The sequence below is a fragment of the Syngnathus typhle genome, linkage group LG4 (assembly GCF_033458585.1).
Source record: "Syngnathus typhle isolate RoL2023-S1 ecotype Sweden linkage group LG4, RoL_Styp_1.0, whole genome shotgun sequence".
NCBI classification, from domain to species: Eukaryota; Metazoa; Chordata; class Actinopteri; order Syngnathiformes; family Syngnathidae; genus Syngnathus; species Syngnathus typhle.
In genome coordinates, this window is record NC_083741.1 from 3,358,419 (window position 1) to 3,380,969 (window position 22,551).

Consider the following 22,551-nt stretch of genomic DNA (forward strand, 5'->3'; position numbering starts at 1 on the left):
GAAAAAAACGGTACTTCATTAATCCATTTTTATTATTCAGCTGTTTTCAAAGCAACTTAATAGTGTTGCATTTATTAATTTGCATTAAAATGACAGTGCATTATAATTAAATGCTGACACTATAGCAATGTCAAAAGTGTTAATTTAAGAAAAAGCCAGACAGGTTTTGTGATGAAATCTTTGATAACAAGAATGATTTGAATAAATTCATTTATTTGAATGAATGATTAAGAAGAAGTTTCAGTTCTGAAGGCTCCTTTTGTCCCAAGCAAAGTGACAGTTGGTGGGGAAGGGGGATAAGAATTGTAACAGGAACTCTATAAAAATGTCAACCCGTAAGAATTTGTGCCCTCCTCCCATTTTGAGAAGGGTGAGTCCTGGACATCAACTGCCTTCTTTTCTGTCTTCCTGGGGGTCTGTTCAGGTAGTGTGGCAAATTTGAACAGGTCGCTTCCTTCCTAGCCCAAATTACAGGGGGGAACAAATCCTCACAGCGGCCCTGTGAGAATAAATAACACACACACACACACACATTTAAAACGGTGTATACAGTGGCTTGTGAAAGTATTCGGCCCCCTTGAACCTTTCAACATTTCGCCACATTTCAGGCTTCAAACAAAGATATAAATTTGTAATTTTTTGTCAAGGATCAACAACAAGTGGGACACAATCGTGAAGTGGAATGAAATTGATTGGATAATTTAAACTTTTTTAACAAAAAAAAATTGAACGGTGGGGCGTGCAATATTATTCGGCCCCTTTACTTTCAGTGCAGAAAACTCACTCCAGAAGTTCAGTGAGGATCTTTGAATGATCCAATGTTGTCCTAAATGACTGATGATAAATAGAATGCACCTGTGTGTAATCAATTCTCTGTATAAATGCACCTGCTCTTTGATAGTCTCAGGGTTCTGTTCAAAGGGCAGAGAGAACCATGAAGACAAAAGAACACACCAAGCAGGTCCGAGATACTGTTGTGGAGAAGTTTAAAGACGAATTTGGATACAAAAAGATTTCCCAAGCTTTAAACATCTCAAGGAGCACTGTGCAAGCAATTATATTGAAATGGAAGGAGTATCAGACCACTGCAAGTCTACCAAGACCCGGCCGTCCCTCCAAACTTTCATCTCAAACAAGGAGAAGACTGATCAGAGATGCAGCAACGAGGCCCATGATCACTCTGGATGAACTGCAGATAACTACAGCTGAGGTGGGAGAGTCTGTCCATAGGACAACAATCAGTCGTGCACTGCACAAATCTGGCCTTTATGGAAGAGTGGCAAGAAGAAAGCTATTTCTCAAAGATATCCACAAAAGGTCTCGTTTAAAGTTTGCCACAAGCCACCTGGGAGACACACCAAACATGTGGAAGAAGGTGCTCTGGTCAGATGAAACCAAAATCTAACTTTTTGGCCACAATGCAAAACGATGTGTTTGGCGTAAAAGCAACACAGCTCATCACCCTGAACACACCATCCCTACTGTCAAACATGGTGGTGGCAGCATCATGGTTTGGGCCTGCTTTTCTTCAGCAGGGACAGGGAAGATGGCTAAAATTGATGGGAAGATGGATGCAGCCAAATACAGGACCATTCTGGAAGAAAACCTGTTGGAGTCTCCAAAAGACCTGAGACTGGGACGGAGATTTATCTTCCAACAGGACAAAGATCCAAAACATAAAGCCAAATCTACAATGGAATGGTTCACAAAAAGACGTATCCAGGTGTTAGAATGGCCAAGTCAAAGTCCAGACCTGAATCCAATCGCGAATCTGTGGAAAGAGCTGAAGACTGCTGTTCACAAACGCTCTCTATCCAACCTCACTGAGCTCGAGCTGTTTTGCAAGGAAGAATGGGCAAGAATTCCAGTCTCTCGATGTGCAAAACTCATAGAGACGTATGCCAAGCGACTTGCAGCTATAATTGCAGCAAAAGGTGGCGCTACAAAGTATTAGCGCAAGGGGGCCGAATAATATTGCACGCCCCACTTTTCAGTTTTTTATTTGTTAAAAAGGTTTAAATTATCCAATCAATTTCGTTCCACTTCACGATTGTGTCCCACTTGTTGATTCTTGACCAAAAATTAAAATTTCATATCTTTGTTTGAAGCCTGAAATGTTGCGAAATGTTGAAAGATTCAAGGGGGCCGAATACTTTCGCAAAGCACTGTATAAGGCGCTCTGCATTATAAGGCGCACTGTGTTTTTTTGAGTGAATTTTAAGTTTAAGTGCGCCCAATAGTGCGGGAAATACGGTAAGCACAAACAAACGCAACAACTGAGTTTGCCCGTTAGTGATTGGATGTAAGGATTGGTTGAAAATTTACCATCCGTCCTCTCACTTGACGTCACCTCTTGCCTTTATCCATATTCGTAATGGGATGCAATTTTACAGAGACGATGCCACCCTCACTCTTACAAATGAAATACAAGTGGGGGGAAAATAATGAATGGACCAAAATACAAAACAGAGCCAATGGAGGAAGAAACATACAAACAAAAACAAAACAGTCTATGTAATGAAAACTGAACAAAAAACATTTCAAAACGTTTGTATTAAGATAAGATAAGATAAGATAAGAGGAACTTTATTAATCTCACGTGTGAGAAACTGCATTAAAGAAAAAACATTTATTTTCATAAAATGAAATTGAGAAATGTACAAGCTGTCTTTAACAACGCAGTGACTATTGATCAACAGATCATAAATGGGAGTTCACAGCATCCAAAGAAATTAATCCCGAAATGATTTATTCGTTCAACGATAATCGACCTCGAACTGAGACCTACTCCTGTGGTCCTGCAGCCTCTCAGACAAATCAAAAGCCGACTGCCATTCTATCATAGCTCCTGTTTCCCACGGCTGGCTCTGTTACCTTCCAAATCTAGCTTGGTGCTCTCCGTCTTCTTTTTGCTCTTCTTCTTGGCGGTCACTTCATCCCCCTGCTTGCCGTTGTCTTTCTTGGCAGCCTTCCCAGGGAAGACCTGTCCTTCAACCGTGACGTCCAAGCAGCGCTCCTGGGTCAGCAGGAAATCTTTGACTTCCCAGGCTAAGCTGCCATCTCGCAACATGAATATCACCCTATTGGACCCCACCACAAACCTGCAGGGGGACACAGAGAACATGTGCAGTGTTTTAATTTTATCAAGCAAAAATAAAAAGGAAATTGATAAAAAAATCAAACCTGGTCAAATACGTGTCATACCTTTGGATGTCATAGTTTGCATTGAAGAGGCTGCCCTGCCACAAGCCTGTGATCTCCTCCGTCTCCTTCTCAGTGGGTTCCCCTGACACTGTAGCAAAGACCATCAGCGTGCGACCCTTCTTGGACATTTTCAGCAGATCCTCAGGTTTGGACTGGTCAACCTTGGAAAAGTCAATAGGAGGAGGAGCTCGCCGGTGCTCTGGAAGATCACCCTCCTCAATGTCATCATCTTTCTGTGTGCATAGGAGGAGAAATGTCGTAAGAAGCGGTATTATTTATTGCACTTGGTCTAATTCAAAGTCTGTGGACTGTGAAACTGTACCCTGTATTATTAAACTGTTTTAAAATAATTTTTCATTTTTACTACACATTACTTACCATGGTGTTTTTTAATCAAGACAAAGCAAAACATTTTTAAGGAAAACTAATACCAAAACTGACTTTAAAAGCCAAAAATCACTCTGAAATCTAATTAAAACTAACTAAAGTTGTAATGACAAAACTTAAAACTATATGAAAACTAACTGTAATTAAAATTCCAAAATTATAATAATCCTGCTCTGGAAGTGATTATTTTACATTAAATTTGTAATAAATTAAAAACAAAGTACCAGGCTTCCAAACCTACGCATTGGAGATTTCAACATTGTATCCTTTGTCCAGAAGATAATTCTCACACTTCTTTAGTAGTTTGTGACATTTGAGGAAATAGATGTGCATGTACTAAAGCAATTTATTTTCACTTATAACGGTTGAATGCAATCCCAGAATTTTCTGAAGGACTGTAAATGCTATTCACACTTTTCGACTTACAAAGCCGATCGCGGAACTAAACAAGTTCCTAAGTAGAGGTACCACTGGACAATATCAGGTCCACCAATATTGTCTTTTCCATATAATTTGCAATACTTTTCCAGACCTGGAAATTTATTAAAATCAGATTCCACACTTTGGTGCACTTTCGTACTTGCAGAGGAAGCCTGCGATATCAATGGTTGGTCCGAAATCTGTACCATACATGCATAACCATTTGATATAATTTGAGGATCACCACCCCACCGATACTTGTGTTTGGCAAGGGAACTTTGTCACAGTCGATCCAACGACGGCTAAATCACACCCAAGGGTAAATTTGAGGATGACGTTAATGTGTCTGAATATAGACAGTGACTATTTGGACATTTGAAAACGTGTACTGTAGCTATTTTGTTAAACATAAGATATGCTAATAATGATCAAATGAATGAAAAGTAGCATGTTGCAGTACCTCCCACTGCTCAAGAAGACGAGCCATATCTGCATCATTGTAATCTCTTATGTCCTTCTTTTTCTTAGGTTTATCTTTACTGTCAGCCGCTAAAGAATGAAGCAAACAAGTACAAATGAGGAGCGCTACACATTTCCACCGAAAGGCAGACGCCATGTTGGCATATGGTCCCAGCTGATTGGCTGCGGCTTTTGCCGGTCACAAGACAGTGGGACACGTCTCAGCGGTAAAATTCCACGGGAAACAAAAACATTATCTGGGGTACTTTCAAAATAAAAACATATCGTCACCGGAGATGTACTGTGCAAATCTCAACGTACTAGGACACACACGTACAAGCCGTTAGTAAATTAAATTAGCTTGTCTTTATATGATTGTAAAATTTCGAGCCAAAAAAAGCACATGAATTAAGATGAATACAAGCAGGTGGATTTTTCCCCATAATTGATCTTCCCAAAATGCAAAATCATTCGGATTATTATTGACCAGTGGGGGTGCATAGAACAGATTGTAAAGAAAACTCTTGACTTTATTTTCTCTTTAAACCTCCTCACATTGACTAAGTTGTGTCAAACAGATACCCTCTTATCAGGAAAAGGGAATAGGGTCTTCCAGACGTGACACATACACAAAACAAGGGCGTCCAGGAGACATCGTAACCCAGGGGTGGCCAATACGACCGGTCGATCGCGTGATATTAAAATGTTTTTTTTTTGTTTTTCTCTCGCACTTGACGCGTGTTCAAACAACGACGCTAACAACACAACACAAACACGCTTTCTCGCGAGTTCCCTCCAATTGTCAGAACCCTGTTTTTTCTCTTAAACTTAAAGGGTTAATATATGAGTGGGGCACCTAGTAAGTAAGAAGTATCACTTTCATAGGGAATGGGAGTAGGACTTTTTTCCTTTTTTTTTCACGATGACATATATACATGTATGTATATATATATATATATATATATATATATATATATATATATATATATATATATATATATATATATATATATATATATATATATATTTTTTTTTTTTTAGTGGGTAGATCTTTGTGACTTGGTTATTTCAAAAGTAGCTCGCGAGCTGAAAAAGTTTGAGCACCCCTGTCGTAACCAGATGCCCCGAACCATCACATTTGAGTCCTCCCAACGCAGAGGAGCAGCCACCATGATGAACGTCTCACCCTCGGCATAGAAAACTCCGTTCTTATCTTCGTTACCTTGTTCAACTCGTGACCATAAGAGTTGAATGTAGATACTTAAGGTAAATAACACAACAAAATGCGACTACCTTTATTCGCTTTTCAAATTCCTCACGTCTGAAGCGACAGAGTTCATAATTGGACATTTTTTTCGTTTTCCGACACTGTTGGATTTGCAGAAAGCAAGTTTGAAATGTTTTCTCTTATAACCTACAATAACTGGCGTTCCTACATTGTTAAAGTTTTGTAACTGTCATTGAAAGTGGAGTGCGCCAACAATTCCCATAGAAATAACGCCGGTTACGCAAAAAACAGAAGTGCCTCCCACATGCAAAGGATCATGAACAGGGCCGGTTCTAGGAATGCACATAAGAGGGGGCAGTCAGAAATGTGAAAGGGGCATGTTTTTTTTTTTTTTACACATTTTTAACACTGTTAGTGTTTTCTTCACGGCAGTTGTTAGCTGTGTGTCCAGAGCTCAACCTGGAGAAGTGGATTGCACTCTGTCAGGCCTCTACACTAAGACCTGTCCAGCTTGGGTGTCCCACCTGAAGATTAAAGCTTCTGCTGGTATAGCTCGTAGGGTCACTGAGGCACGCAAACCCCCTGACCACAATAAGGTGGCAATCTCTCAGGGGGGGTGGGGGGGGGACATATAATATGAATGTTATATTCAGTATTATTTGAGTTGTTGTTAATCATTAGTTATATTGCGCGCGGGTCATTACGACGAGTTTGGTGGAGTTTTTACTGCTTCTGCCAACTCCTACCACGCTGACTGTAACTTGACACTCTCTGGCTGCGTCTTGCCTCATTTGCATACTCACAGTGATTGGATGTTTACGGAGGACGCGGAGTCCTGACAGTAGGCTGTGTGAGGCAGGACACACACTGCACCGACATGAGAGAAGAGAGGGGGCTGATTAACGTGTCTTTCTATCAGCGAATATTTCACTTCTAAAAGTTTGATTCGAGGAGGCAGGACATCTGTTTGAGGGGGAGTTGCCCCCTCTTGCCCCTGCGTAGAGCCGGCCCCGATCATGAAGTGTCGGAAGAGGTGGCTAGAATAACAGTGTGTGTGTGTGAGTGTGTGTGCGTGTGTGTGTGTGAGTGCGCGTGCGTGTGTGTGTGCGTGCTAGAATGGACTTTAGACAAAAAGTTAGGAAAAATAAGAGGGCACTGATCTAAAAGAATCACTGGGTTATTCATTCATCTTCCAAATGTTATTTAGAATCCAATTTTGCAGTTCATTTTCTGTACAAAACCAAATTGTTGTAATCTATTCAAATAATTGGTTTGACATTTGACATTGTTAGTGTAGTTCGCAAATTGCTTCAAATCAACCTTTACTGATAAGATTTATGTAATAGGCTAGGGTAGGATTGTTTTGGATGAGAACAAAAATAGACACCAACGCAATGTCCTATTAAAAACAAATATAAAAACTGGTCCAACGTTTAAGTTCTTCAGAACTTATCCTTTCCAGTTACAATGCGAATTTGGCATCCACAGCCATTCATGAACATGGTCACAATGTTACAAGGTAGAATACAATGGCAGTGACCTTGTTGTACAGATCAGAGTTACAGCCCGAGTCATGCATATTTTCGAGCTGTTTCCGCTTTGGCTAACTCCACCCAATGGAACTGAGCCCTGTGCTAAAGTATAGTCGAGAAGCAGCACTCACACTACAGTCATTACAAACGGTAACCGTAAATTGCACAGGGATTAGTTTATATTGTACGTATGTAAAAATTTGTGGGGAAGAAAACCATTCCTGCAATTTGGTTATAATTCCAAGATAATTACTCCTATGCACAAAAAAGAAACAATTTATTTGGCGGCAATGAGCTTTAAAAATATCAGTATATTATAGTATAGTATAGTTTAAAAAGTACTTACCGTATTGGCCGGAATATAAGACGACCCTGTTTATAAGACGACCCCCTTTTTTCAAGACTCAAGTTGGAAAAAATACTTTTTGAACACCAAATTTAATTTTTATACAGAAAATATTTAGAGTACATCTGAAACAAATGATCCTGTCGAGCTCTTGAAAGCGGCCGCTCTGAGGACCACGGAAAGCTTTTCTCTGATTGTGAGCATTTTTTAGGCGATCTTTTTGAGCTCTCCATCTCCGTACATTACCTTCCTCATTTATCACCATCTTGAAGTTTGCATCATAACTTCTCGTAGGCTGCCGGTTAACGTAGCCGATCGTCGACCCACTTTTCTCCAGATTGTCGCCACGTTTCTGTTTGGGAGCCTGAGGACTGTATACAGGGTTGGTTCGGAAGGTTTTCGCCCCCGGGTGTCGGTCAGAACACAGGAGGGAAGACACGGTTCAGTTTTGATTGCTTTACTGAATTATTGGCAAAAGAGTAGAAGGCACCGTGGCTCATAGAGGCATACAGGCAAGCTGGCAAAAGGGTGTAGGCACACGTTTGATCGTAAGGATGTGAGAGCAGGTGCGTGTAGTGTACATGGGTGAGTGTTTGGCTGTGTGAATGTGATTCTTGTGTGTGTGATTATTGTATGAAGTGTGTGAAGGGTGTGTGGGATGTGTTTGTGTGTGTGTGTGTGTGGTGTGTGGTTCTGCAACAGACACAAATATAGCACGTCACACAACACTAGTAGATCGCACACATTACATAACTGCGCGTAACGCTTCCGCTATACTAAATAACCATAAATGAAATACTCTTGGCAACACACCAAACTTAAGTCATCGATCGAGACAACAAAATACATTTGCTGGCGACCGTTAGTCGCCGTGGCGCTGCGTAACGGCTACTCGTACGGTGCGAGGCAAACTTAAAGGAGCGCGCCGAAGCTATCAATCAAACGGCGCACACATGAAACAAACCGCGATGAGACAAACAGCACAACAGTAGACAGTAGTAACAATGGAATGTACGTGTATACTCACTTTTTGTCAAAGACGCACACAATCACAGCAACACACTGAGTCGATACCAGCAACTTTTAACTTACAGCTGCGCACAAGCTCCAACAACTGTGATAAACTGAGGTAACTCACGCGAGAGTTGAGGCGCGGTGACGTAACTGTCCAAAAATGTATAATTTCTAGACCCCGAATGTAAAACGACCCCCACAAAAAACACTGTCTTATATTCGGGCCATTACGGTATGTATTTTTATGGCAGAAACTTGACTGAACTGACAGTATATTGGGGGGGCAGCAGTGGCTCATCTGTAAGGATTTGGTCTTAGGAGACAGAGGGCTAAGCTTAACGTACTGCTGTGAAGAAAAAAAATGTCAAAACGCAAACAATGCTGCCTTGTATTTTATCAGTATCTCTTGTGGGGAAATTGAACTCACACACTGCTGTATATTTGTATTGCACACCACACAGTGAGGCAAGTATGATTGAACAGGATGTGGAAACAGTGCTGCTGCACCTCTTGAGTTTGGAGTGGTTGTGCTTGTACGTGGTTCAAAGGCGCTTCAACAGGAGTCAGGAAACAGACTAGCATGTCTCCTACAAGTAATTATAATTTCTCTGCATCAGGATACAAACAGCATGTTGTTCATGGAAAGTTGTCAACAAGTAATTATAATTTCTCTGCATCAGGATACAAACAGCATGTTGTTCATAGAAAGTTGTCAACTTGCAATTTGTCCTCTGAATGTTAAACATGGACGGATGAGCGCTCTCCTTTTAAATGTAATGGTATGCAATTGCAAAGTGTAATGTTTCTCTATACCATGAGAAATAACTTGACAGGACGACCAGGTTTTAGGGAAGCAGTGAGTCAATCATGTATTGATGTTCGTTCTTTTAGCAGCAGTCTACTCTAGCTACAACATGCCATCCGCCCGCCATACCTCTAGCTCCACCCCCCAGTACGGGTAACCACACAGTCCAAATACATTACATCCCCCTTCTTAAGTTTTTTTTTATTTATTTTTTTTATTTTTTTTTTTACAACAACCAACAGAAAACATATATATATATATTTTTTTCTGGCAAATTGTCTACAATAACAAATATACCATCCATCAGATACAACATCCAAAAAAAACAAATAAATCACCCAGCACTGTATACATAAAAACTTTCCAATAATCAACATTTCTGCTCTAAATTCAAACAAAATATTCTTCCGTAATCAAGTACAGGTATGCAGCAATATGAAACCAAACATGGAATAGTGCAATAGAACTTATCAACATTTTTTTTTTTTTTTAAATGACCTTACTCTCTAAACCGTATTGGAGTCTTGACCAGTCTCCCTGATTTAGTACGGTACGGCTGCTTGGGAGAGCACACAGTGTCACTGTGTGACTGCGGAACATGTGCTGAGGTTTCTAAGTGTGAATTGTCCTGATCAACAGCACTTTGGTTAGAGTCCATATCCACATTCAATTCTCTCTCAGTTGTAGATGATGGAAACACCCTCTCAGCAGTCTCCCTGAGATGTCTCCGGTTTCTTCTGAGCATCCTGCCCTCAGGTGTACGCACCACATAGGAGCGTTGTTGTTCGTGCCGCTTCAGAACTACAGCTGGCCTCCAAGTGTTCCTCGACTGCATTCTCACATTTTCACCAGCGTGTAGCTCCGGCAGATGCTTAGCATGACGATCATAGTAGCTTTTCTGTGTAGCTTGCTTTTCTTTCAGCTTGTTATGAACCTCTAGTGCACCTTCAGGAGTGAGTAGTGAGGTGGACGTTGGTAACTTTGTCTTTAACCGACGTCCCATCAGCATCTGTGCAGGTGACAGGCCCACACCTTCCAGTGGTGTATTCCTGTACTCCAGAAGTGCAATGTAAGGATCTCCAGACTTCTTGAGCATTCTCTTCACTGTCTGCACCGCCCTTTCTGCTTGTCCATTTGATTGAGCATAGTGTGGACTTGAGAAGACATGACTGAACTCCCAGCTTTCTGCAAAGCTCTTGAAATCAGCACTGGCATACTGAGGAGCACCATCACTGACCAAAATATCTGGGATCCCATGCCTAGCAAACATGGACTTCATGGCATTTATAGCACCCTTACTGGTGGTATCAGTCAATCTCATTATCTCTGGGAACTTTGAGAAGTAGTCAACACACAGCAAATATTCAGAGCCATTGCTGTGAAACATGTCTGAGCCAACCTTCTCCCATGGTCTAGTTGGCAGGGGGTGTGAGATCAGCGGCTCTTTTTGATTGCTACTCTTGTTCTCATTGCAGATAGCACACTGCGCTACAACTTGCTCAATTTGGGCAGACATGCCTGGCCAATAAAGAACATCCCTTGCCCTTTCCTTACATTTGACCATGCCCAAATGTGACTCGTGTATCTTGTCAAGCATTTGTGCTCTCAACAGCTCTGGTACAATGAGTTTCTCTGATTTGAATAGCAGACCAGAAGCAAAACTGATCTCCTCTCTGAATGTCCAAAATGGTCGCACACTGTCAGACACAGCAGACCTGTCCTTTGGCCATCCCCTCATTGTTGTGTTTTATTGCTTCTTCTCCCGCAACATGCAGGAAAGTGGCACATTGCACCGTCTCCGACTTTTCTTCCACTCCACTGGCAACCGCGAAAAGTTCATAACGTTGCAGCCACGTTCTCCAGTTCTCGGCAAGATTTCCTTCCAGACTCAAATTCGGCGGTGGTTTGAATTGTGCCATATTACAGCTCAGGTTTATCTTCTGACACCATGTAATGTTTCTCTATACCATGAGAAATAACTTGACAGGACGACCAGGTTTTAGGGAAGCAGTGAGTCAATCATGTATTGATGTTCGTTCTTTTAGCAGCAGTCTACTCTAGCTACAACATGCCATCCGCCCGCCATACCTCTAGCTCCACCCCCCAGTACGGGTAACCACACAGTCCAAATACATTACACAAAGGACATTTTACTTGATGATGCTGTCACTTCTTTTTCATCTTCTATTCCGAACCACATATCCTCAGAAGGGTCATGGGCATCCCAGAGCCTAACCCAGCAGTCTTTGGGCAGTACATGTTTGTGTTCAAGCAAAAACTTCCCGCTTGCTTAGTCACAAAGCCCTAGCTCCACCGAATAGTATTGATAACAAAAGCTGCCGTTCACAATGGCCACATAGTACTTTGGGAGGGTAAGCAGCGGCTGTAATTCTTTATCTTTGAGTATTTCGGGGTGATTTTACTGATGTATGTGAGTGATATTGAGAGATGTTTCAACTTAGGGAGGGATCCAGAGTTCTCTGCAGATTTTTTTCCGGAGTTCGCAGAGTTTCCAGCCGATTTTTGATTTCTTCCAAAGCATCGGACATTACTCGGATCCTTTTTTGGCACCATCGCTCAAAAATTAGAAAAATAAAGTACCGTTTTTTTCCGTGTATAATGCGCCCCCATGTATATTACGCACCCTAAAAATGGCATGTTGATGCTGGAAAAAAGCCTGTACCCATGTATAATAAGCACCCAATTTTTTAAAAAAAATCTTTTTAATTTCTTTCTTTTTTTCTTTTTTTTTTAAGTCCCAATGATCGTCACACACGCAGGGAGGCTATAGGTCCCATTTTTATAGTCTTTGGTATGGTCTTAACTAGGCTGGATGTAATTTTTTTTGTTGGCGTTGATTTCTCCGACTGCCCGTAAAGGCACCACCGCGATCAGTGCGGACGTGAAAAAGGCGGCTCTGTATGGGAGAGACGTTGAAGAGGAATAAAAACACCTTTCGAAACCAAAACTTGCCCCTCGTCGTGACTCGGAGCCGCAACAAATGTTTCGGATTTGTGTAGGGTACATTGTGACAGCAAACGAGCAGGTGATCGAGCAAGCGTCTGATATGAGAGCATTGCGGTCGTATAGACCGTGTTTGAAGTGAACAGCAGAGACGAAAGGAACAAGGCAAAGTGTTGTGAAATAAAATATTACCTGTAATACGCATTTTGTTATTTGCTGATTGAAACTGCTAATTAAACTGTGAATTGAAACTAATAGGAAGAAAACAACTCTCGCTCTTTATATAGCTGACGTGTCTTGCGCATCCGTTCTGCGCATCTGTAATGGCGGCCTCCGTATGATATCCGGTTTGCGATGGAGATTAAAAACCAAACAATATTTGACAATAACACACCATCAAGGATTGCACCATCGCATCAAACGATGTGTCGTCAATTATGAATTTTACTGACTAAGTGTGTTGGGCAGGATGGCTCAATGCGATGCGCGATTGACAACAAACAAGAAGAAAGGTGATTTCAAGTTTTATTTCGAGGGAGATTTGTCATGTCTCGTCCCCAGTTTTGCTATGTGTCTAGGTTGCCATAGTTTCTGTTCGCGTCGCCCCTCCCTTCCTGTGTCACCTCAATCAATGTAACGTGTTTTGTATTTAAGTCCTGTATGCCCCTCGCTCACCATCGGATCATTGCATGTGTTACTGTCACGATGTCTGTTTGGTTTCTGTTCCTGTCTTTGCTAATGTCACCCTGTCTTTTTGTTCCACGTCTTTGTCGGTCAGTCCTGTTGTTGGTTTTGTTGTGCCATGATTTTCTTAAAAAAACGCTCAGAACCGCACTTGCCTGCTGAAGGCCACTCCCCCTTCACACGAGCTGCCCCTGTGCCTCGCCGCCGACAGCGTGAGGAGGGCGCTTGCCGCTATCAACATCCGTAAGGCGGCAGGCCCTGACAACATCCCGGGTCGAGCGCTGAAGGACTGCGCTGGTGAGCTGACGGATGTCTTCACAGACATCTTTAACACTTCCCTGCAGCAGGCCATCGTCCCGTCGTGTTTCAAAGCTGCCACCATCGTACCTGTGCCGAAGAAACCCGCTCCGTCCTGCTTCAATGACTACCGCCCCGTGGCACTTACACCCATCATCATGAAGTGCTTTGAGCGGCTTGTCATGGAGCACATCCGATCCGTTCTCCCCCCCACCATTGACCCCTTCCAGTTTGCGTACCGAGCCAAACGGTCCTCTGAGGATGCCATCTGCTCTGCCCTCCACTCGGCCCTCACCCACCTGGAGAGAAGGGACTCGTATGTGAGATTGCTGTTTGTGGACTTCAGTTCTGCCTTCAACACCATTGTGCCACAACGCCTCATCAGCAAACTTGACACACTGGGCCTCAGTACCTACCTCTGCAACTGGCTACTGGACTTCCTCTGTCAGAGGCCACAGGTAGTACGTGTTGGCGACAAAATCTCCGCCAGCATCACGCTGAGCACGGGGGGCCCCCAAGGCTGCGTGCTCAGTCCGCTGCTCTTCACCCTCCTGACGCGTGGCTGCACTGCGACCTACAGCGACAACCGCATAGTGAAGTTTGCTGTCGACACGACTCTGGTGGGTCTCATCACCAAGGGAGACGAGACTCAATACAGGCTGGAGGTTGACCTTCTGACCACGTGGTGCAGGGACAACAACCTCCTGCTGAACGTCGACAAGACCAAGGAGATTGTTGTGGACTTCCGGAAGGGTCACACCCAACACCTGCCGCTGACCATCGACGGTGCTGTGGTGGAGAGAGTGAGCAGCGCCACGTTCCTGGGGGTGCACATCAGTGAGGATCTCTCCTGGTCCACCAACACCGCATCACTGGCAAAGAAAGCCCAGCGCCGCCTGTACTTCCTGCGGAAACTCAGGCGAGCGAGCGCTCCTCCGGCCGTCATGACTACAGTTTATCGCGGCACCATTGAGAGCGTCCTCTCCAGCTGTATTGCTGTTTGGGGTGGCGGCTGCACTGACTACAACTTGAAGGCCCTGCAGCGCATAGTGAACACGGCTGGTAAGATTATTGGTGCTTCGCTCCCCTCCTTGAAGGACATTTACACCTCCCATCTCACCCGCAAGGCGACCACGATTGTGAGTGATGTGAGTCACCCCGCTCACTCTTTGTTCGAGCTTCTGCCCTCTGGGAAGAGGTACAGAAGCCTGGGCTCCCGCACCACCAGACTCTCAAACAGCTTCATACTCCAAGCTGTTAGGATCCTGAACTCGCTTCCCCGTTCTGCGTAGCGTCCTGTACTTTTACTGTCTGTATGCACACTGGCTCTTATTTGTTGTGTTATCTGTTTATTTATTATTTCTTATTACTCTTATTATTTATTGTTTGTGCCTTCTTGTTTTTTATATTGCGTCGTTTACTTGTATGTCTATCGTGTAATATGTCTTGTCACCCTGGGATAGAGAAAACGTAATTTCGATCTCTTTGTGTGTCTCGGCATGTGAAGACGTTGACAATAAAGCAGACTTTGACTTTGACCTTTATAATCCTTTTGTAGGTTCCAGTAGGCTTGTAGACACCGCTGTCTTTTTTGTTAAAGTTTGCTAGTGCGTCATAGTCTGGAGTAAGATTTGTTGTGGCAATTCTTAGGCGAGATCCGAGGTGTTGGTCCGTTTACCTCGATCTGTGACGGGTTGATGTTGACGTTCATGTGACTGAACGTCACGTCGCGTACGTCGAGCCAAATTGGCCACTCTTTTAAACGCTCGGCACTGTGTCCACCTTGCTTTTCCTTGGGCGACTCATTTTAATGGAAGGATTCCAGGGGAAGGTTTGTGGGTGGCTTTAGCGCAAAACTGCATCTGAAGGCTCAGCGCGCGAATTACAAGAATGCTGTCGTCCCATCCCACGCTCTAAATCCGTGGTTCCCAAAGTGTGCGGTGTGGAAGAAAGGGGCGGTAGGGGGGCGGCAGTCCGAAGTCGAAGTCAGAAGTTTGAACGTTTGTTTGACGATTTGTACAAACGTGCACGTGCAGCAGGACGAGTCAGTGGACGACCGTGTGAGACAATGAAGGTTACTGGTGGAATGTTTATTTACCATTCTATGTTGCTGAAACAGTTAAAACTGCTAAAAAATAAATTGGTTTACTAAATTGGGTTTTATTTGTGAAATACACATTTGTGTTTAACCTTTCTCTTTTCAAATTGCAGCATACCAAATATCAAGAAAGAGGTGTTTGTTTTCCACATGTGTCGGGGGGGGGGGGGGGGGCGTCGCTAGGAATTCACTGGGGAGCCAAGGGGGCGCCAGCCTGCAAAAGTTTGGGAACCATTGCTCTAAATTCAGGACTGATACAAATAGAGCGCGAGTGCGCCATGTCCGTACTACTGAGTACGTACACGCACTTGTGAGTGTGCACCGAGCTTTCTGACACGGTTTCCGGTAGTAAATGCGCAGGCGAGCGCTTCCCCATCTACTGGGGAAACGCAGTCATTGCAGGCAAAATGACCACAGAAAAAAAAGTTTAATAATACAATTTGTTCAGGGTTGGCGGGCCGGATTAAACGGTCCCGTGGGCCGTATCCGGCCCGCGGGCCGTAGTTTGGTGACCACTGCTGTACACCATTAATAATTTTAGACAGTTGCCTAGCATGGGTTGTCAGGACTTGTCACCTGTGTCAATTTTGTAAACCTAAACAGGTGGACTCATAGAAATTTGTCTGTCTGTCTGTCTGTCTGTTTCTCTCTCTCTCTCTCTCTCTCTCTCTCTCTCTCTCTCTCTCTCTCTCTCTCTCTCTCGCTCTCGATATATATATATATATATATATATATATATATATATATATATATATATATATATATATATATATATATATATATATATATCTAAGCTCCTAACCATGCACGGAGGGTTCCACCCTAAGTCCAGTACCTTGAGACTGTACACTAGCCGTAAAGAAGGAGGCCGAGGACTACTGAGTGTGAGAGCCACTGTTCGGGATGAAACAGCCAAGATCCATGAGTACATCAAGGAAAAGGCCCGAACGGATGACGTGCTCAGTGAATGTCTCAGACAATGGCAAACAGAGGAAGAGTGGCTAGAGCAGGGGTGGGCAAACTACGGCCCGCGGGCCACATCCGGCCCACGGGACCGTTTAATCCGGCCCGCCAACCCTGAACAAATTGTATTATTAAACTTTTTTTTTTTTGGTCATTTTGCCTGCAATGACTGCGTTTTCCCAGTAGATGGCGAAGCGCTCGCCTGCGCATTTACTACCAGAAGCCGTGTCAGAAATCTCGGTGCACACTCACAAGTGCGTGTACGTACTCAGTAGTACGGACTTGGCGCACTCTCGCTCTATTCGTATCAGTCCCGAATTTAGAGCGTGGGCTTTGACGACAGCATTCTTATAATTCGCGCGCTGAGCTTTCAGATGCAGTTTTGCGCTAAAGCCACCCACAAACCTTCCCCTGGAATCCTTCCATTAAAATGAGTGGCCCGAAAAAAAGAAGTGAGTGCCGAATGTTAAAAAAGAGTGGACAATTTGGCTCGACGTACGCGACGTGACGTTCAGCTACATCAACATCAACCCGTCACAGATCAAGGTAAATGGACCAACACCTCGGATCTCGCCTAAGAATTGCCACAACAAATTTTACTCCAGACTATGACGCACTAGCAAAAAAGGTAGACCAACAACACTGTTCCCACTGAAAATGGACGGGAGGCTCTCAAGTTTATTGTAAAAAAATGCATTTTGAATATGATTTGTACACATAGCAGGGATTGAAACTAGCGATCATTCTCATTTTCAAACAATGCAGGATGCTCAAGGACATTGATGCACCACCTATTTGCGACTAATCTTAACCTGTAAAGTTCTTAAGGCTTACTTTAAGGAGGTGTTTCCCGTTTCCTCACCTCTGTTACCAGGTGTTTGCGAGTTAAAACTCTGCTCTGATTTTCAGATACCCCTCACCGTGTTGCTGTTTTGATTACTTTATTTGGATGTATGCTTTCACCGATTCTTCAAGATGATATATTTGGTCAGAATGTTTGCCGTTTGATGTGATCTCATAAGATAAACATCTTTCATTAATCTGACCTGCAGGCACTGAAGTATGGAGATTGTTATTCATAATAACAGTGTCGTATTTTATGAGAATCACTGATAGCAGTTTTCTAGTGAATTATTATTTTTTTAATGCTGTTAATAAATGCATTTGTTTTCAAAAAAATTGTTTGGAATATCCATGCTTTACTACCTACTAAAGGCCAAGATCTTTTATGCAATGACCTTTACAGGTCGCTTATATGACTTCACACAACGCCTACGTCCATCTGCTCCTTGTCCGGCCCTCCGGTCCAAATTTAGAACCCAGTTCGGCCCGCGAGTCAAAAAGTTTGCCCACCCCTGGGCTAGAGACACCATCATGGGAGGACAAACCCCTACATGGGATGTACCATCGGCAGATAAGTGAAGTGGCTGACATCAAGAAATCCTACCAATGGCTGGAAAAAGCTGGACTGAAGGACAGCACAGAGGCACTCATCATGGCTGCACAGGAACAGGCTCTGAACACCAGAGCAATAGAGGCCAAGATCTACCACACCAGACAAGACCCAAGGTGTAGGCTGTGCAAAGAGGCCCCTGAGACAGTCCAGCACATAACAGCAGGGTGTAAGATGCTAGCAGGGAAAGCATACATGGAACGTCATAACCAAGTGGCTGGCATAGTGTACAGGAACATCTGTGCAGAGTATGGACTGGAAGCCCCAAGTTCAAAGTGGGAAGCACCCCCTAAGGTGGCAGAGAACGGGCGAGCCAAGATCCTGTGGGACTTACAGATCCAGACTGACAAGATGGTGATGGCGAACCAACCGGACATTGTGGTGGTGGACAAACAGCAGAAGAACGCCGTTGTAGTGGATATAGCAATACCAAGCGATGGCAACATCAGGAAAAAAGAACTTGAGAAGCTAGAGAAATACCAGGGCCTCAAAGAAGAGCTTGAGAAGGCCTGGAAAGTGAAGGCCTCGGTGGTGCCCGTGGTCATTGGGGCACTTGGGGCAGTGACCCCCAAACTGGAGGAGTGGCTACAGCAGATTCCAGGAACAACATCAGAAATCTCAGTCCAGAAGAGTGCAGTGCTAGGAACAGCCAAAATACTGCGCAGAACCCTCAAGCTCCCAGGCCTCTGGTAGAGGACCCGAGCTTGGAGTGGGAGACCACCCGCGGAGGGTGAGAGGGGAATATTATATATATATATATATATATATATATATATATATATATATATATATATATATATATATATATATATATATATATAACATAGTACATACTGAGAAAACAACTTTTACTTGCTTTTACAAATATTTTAATACAAATACAAAACAAGTCATTCTTCAGACACCACAAATCTTCAGAAATGCGAATAAAAATAATGGGAAAAACGTAGTTGCCAGGAAGATTTTGTGGGGCTTTTTCATAACTGCCATGAGAGTCATCCTATTTGAATTGCAAAGTGCTGAGGAGTTTGTGCTCCTGGATAGATGAACAAGACTGACACAAAAGCAATCTACTTACTCTACATATATGCTCATGTTACCGCATATTGAATCCATTTATCCCCACAATACTTTAGGTGTCTCGTATTTATAAAAGTTCAAATTTATTGAAAAGAACCAATACAATCAAGTTTGACATTTATGCATTTGTTGAGTGTATATAATTGTGGACCAAAATAATCCTAAACGATTTTAACTAAACTTGTTTAGTGTTGAATTTTAACTTGTATCATTCTCAACATTTCTACACAGAATTTAACGTTTTGTGCCTTTATTTTTTAAACATCCGGTATGTGTCGGCTCGGTGAGTTGGTGTTACACTTGACTCGGGGATGTCTCATGGCAGAACTACGAGGAGTGTGAAAGAGCAAATTTAAAAACGCCGATAAATACGCCGACCATGATCATCAGACCGCCTTCTTGAAGTCTTATTTGGTGCTGTGGAGTTCCCAAAAGTGGAGCGTGGCTCGTCGTACGCAAATGGTGCCTTGTATCAGTGTGTCACTCCAAGTTGGCTCACTCCAGCGGCCGTTCAGCGCGACCACACCCTCCCCGCTTCCTCAAAGTACTGCAGTGGGAGCGCGCGACGCCGCTTTGAATCTCTGGGAATAAGGGCCACCTCTTGCAAACCAATTTTTACTTTTGGGGACACTGCCGCCTGTACTCGCAACACGTGGGACGACTACCGAACGGTATGGTGTAAGAAGCGAGTGGTCACAGAGTTTCGGCGGGGTTTCGCGCGCTCTGGTCCCGGGTTAAGACGCCAAGGAGGAGGTGGACGTACGGGCGATGCGTATGGAGTCGAAGCGACCGCTAGAGTGTAACCCGGGCTGGTGTTTGAAGAAGACGAGGTTGAAACTGGATCGTGGGGTCGGGGTGAATGGACTTTAACCGAGAGGATTGATTTCTTTTTCTCCAGTGGGATTCATGAAACGATGGCGCTGGAAGGAAAACCACCTTTTCTTGCTGTCCAAAAGTACTGCCCGGATGGTGTCCCGTCTGTAACCAGCCTGAGTACGGCAGACCGGTCAAACTTAACGGGAACCAGTCGGGCAAGGTGCTGTTCAAGATCCGCCCTTATTCGAGTGGACACAAGATGATATCCCATTGAGCTTAACCGAAAGAAACTTCAGTTAATTATCAAAAAAGTTTGAGTTTTTTTTTCATTGTCACAGATAAATGGTGTAATCTATAATCTTACTAAAACAGCACAATTTTCAAATGTATTCAAAGTTCTTTTAACTTGATTTTTTTTGTCTATCTCGTATGTAAATTGCATAATGGACCATTTTCCATCTGCACTTTGCCTATCAGAAGGCATTTACTTGCAGTTTGTGATTTCATTTCAAATTCAATCTGTGAATTTTTCTGTTTCTGTTGCCTGAGGCTATACTGATACTTGTATTTTTAACTCAGGGCATTTACATTAATCGGTCCGCACAAGCTCTTATACGCTAATATTAGTAACTGACTGAAGTAAATAACAAGGGGACAATTGGATTGTCACTTCAATAATGCAGTACATTTCTTTTACTTTTCACCAGAGTTTACAATAGCATTATAACCAATAACTCCAGTGTAACAGCATATAATGTACAGTTGATTTGCCATATTTTGAAGGAATTTAAGGAAGACTTTTGGCCAGTTGCTTTTTGTTTTGCTCTGAAATTTTAAACTGCAGTGAGCATCGGCTTGGAACTTCAACAGAACAATGCAATTTGCAGCAACAGCGGAAAACTATAAATAACCTTGTCAAAAAGAGCGGTTTGACCATCCCAACTGGCACTCCCCTCCTTATTATGGCTAGTGGTGGCTCTGGCAAATCGACTAGTGAGGGATCCATCAGCACACCCAGTGGCAGTCTTCAGCAGAGAAAGCGCCTTTCGTCTATCTGTGACACATGTAAGGGCAAAATGCAGCTGGTGGCCGACATCCTCCTGCTGTCCAGTGAGACCAGGCCAGTCATGACTTCTGAGGGTGTGGCAGTGGCAGACACCTTTGACCAGTGTCGCGATACGGTCATTGCAAGGACGAAAGAGCTCTCTATTCTCACCCATGACATACAAAGCCAGCTCAACATGGGCCGATTCACAGAGGTGGGGGACCGCCTGTTGGAGATGGCTGATCTAGTGGTTTCTTTGACTGAGTGCTCTGCCCATGCTGCGTATCTGGCAGCAGTAGAGACCACCGGCTCACAGCCCTGCTTGCCTGGTCTTGTGGACCGTTACAAAGTGACCCGTTGTCGGCATGAGGTTGAACATAGCTGCAGCGTACTCCGAGTCACCCCACTGCTGAACCTCACTCCCCAGCTCCTCCTCGAGCTCTCCCAGAACATCTCCACCAACCTCAAGACTCTGACAGACATCTCGTCGCTGGCCAGCGAAAGGTCCAGGGACCGCTTTGGAAAAGAGCAGTTCAAACTTAGCGTCAAGAGCATGAGCACTAGCGGCACTGCTTTCCTGGCTTGCGTAAAAGAGGTCAAAACTCAGCCCAGCGAGCTAACAAGGAATCGTTGTGTCCTCTTCAGTGCCGCACTGGTCCAAGCAGTCAATGCGCTGGTCAGCTTTGCCACAGAGCCTCAGTTCCTGGGGAGAGCTGCAAGTATTTCTACTGAAGGGAAGGGTGTACAGACTGCAGTGTTAGGGGGTGCCATGAGTGTGGTTTCAGCGTGTGTCCTCCTCACCCAGGGACTCAGGGATGTTGCCCAACACCCTGAGAGCAGCTCCAAAATGGCCGATTACCGGGAACGCCTACGGAACTCAGCGTGTGCTGTGTCAGATGGCTGCACCCTGCTCACACAGGCACTCAGAGAGCGCTCATCTCCAAGGACTCTGCCGCCAGTCAACTCTCAATCTGTGACCTAGTTCAGGGAGAGCCAGTATGATTTCTGGTCCAACTCTGTCCTATAAGAACATACCAAAGAGACATATTATCCCCGATCATCAGGTTAGGAAAAGGTTCCAACAAACGTGCTCGGAAGTCTGGTGTTCATGAAGAGCGCTGAAACATCAATGAGCAATTCTCTTCAGGGTTTTGGGTCATGCTGGATATGACTCTTAACCTATGTAATCAGGCCACTTTGACACCGTCACTCTAAAGTGAGCTCAGGCCCATTTCCTGATCTTCACAAACTGGCGCCACCCTCCTAACCTGAAAAGTTTACCTCAGTTTTCAGTTCTGGTGAAAATACCAGCCCTGATGTAGGATGGATGTAGCCTTGCTATGTGAACCTATGATTGACTGACCTGCTCGAGCTTGGTAGGACTGACATGTGTCTCGATTTTGCTTTGTTCAATGTGTGTGAATTCCTACTTGGTAAAGCTGCTGTGAGTGTGCCACAGGCTTTTACACATTTTTAGACTTCATATAGTATTTTAATGTGTTCGACCATGCATGTAATGGAGTATTTATTTCAACAATTAAAATGTTTCTGATAAGTTGTTGCTTGACTCATTTATTTATTCAATCAAACCATGATTTTTAATTTCACCCAAATGCCAGTGGAGGCAATTACCCATAATATACATATTAAAGGGTCTGTTTTGATTGATTTTCGTTAGACTTCAGAGAACTGGTTTTGTTTGAAAAGCTGGGTCTTCAGGTTTCCAAATGTCATCAATCCTATTCAACTTAAACTT

At 43.7% G+C, this 22,551-nt stretch overlaps 2 protein-coding genes across 3 annotated transcripts; one reads left to right on the forward strand and one right to left on the reverse strand.

Annotated features, from left to right (window-relative positions):
• Positions 1–193: 193 nt before the first annotated feature.
• Positions 194–4,658, reverse strand: mesd (mesoderm development LRP chaperone). 2 transcript variants are annotated; one of them, XM_061277069.1, is made up of 4 exons: positions 4,472–4,658; positions 3,205–3,437; positions 2,875–3,101; positions 194–499 (listed from the first exon to the last, which is right to left on the reverse strand). In XM_061277069.1, the coding sequence occupies exons 1-4, from the start codon at positions 4,625–4,627 to the stop codon at positions 489–491; spliced, it is 627 nt and encodes a 208-aa protein (XP_061133053.1). In that variant the 5' UTR covers positions 4,628–4,658; the 3' UTR covers positions 194–488. The 2 variants fall into 2 exon arrangements, with proteins under 2 accessions (XP_061133053.1, XP_061133052.1); XM_061277068.1 differs by lacking the exon at positions 194–499 and having other exon boundaries at positions 2,571–3,101.
• A 14,551-nt stretch (positions 4,659–19,209) lies between these two features.
• Positions 19,210–22,350, forward strand: tlnrd1 (talin rod domain containing 1). The gene is made up of 2 exons (XM_061277025.1): positions 19,210–19,605; positions 19,833–22,350. The coding sequence occupies exon 2, from the start codon at positions 20,713–20,715 to the stop codon at positions 21,775–21,777; it is 1,065 nt and encodes a 354-aa protein (XP_061133009.1). The 5' UTR covers positions 19,210–19,605; positions 19,833–20,712; the 3' UTR covers positions 21,778–22,350.
• The last annotated feature ends 201 nt before the right edge of the window (positions 22,351–22,551 follow it).

Coding starts and splice junctions, on each gene's coding strand:
- tlnrd1 (XM_061277025.1), top strand. CDS start 20,713: ATGGCTAGTGGTGGCTCTGGCAAATCGACTAGTGAGGGATCCATCAGC.
- mesd (XM_061277068.1), bottom strand. CDS start 4,627: ATGGCGTCTGCCTTTCGGTGGAAATGTGTAGCGCTCCTCATTTGTACT. Junction 3,438..4,471: donor GTCTTCTTGAGCAGTGGGAG/GTACTGCAACAT, acceptor CTATGCACACAG/AAAGATGATGACATTGAGGA. Junction 3,102..3,204: donor GCAAACTATGACATCCAAAG/GTATGACACGTA, acceptor GTCCCCCTGCAG/GTTTGTGGTGGGGTCCAATA.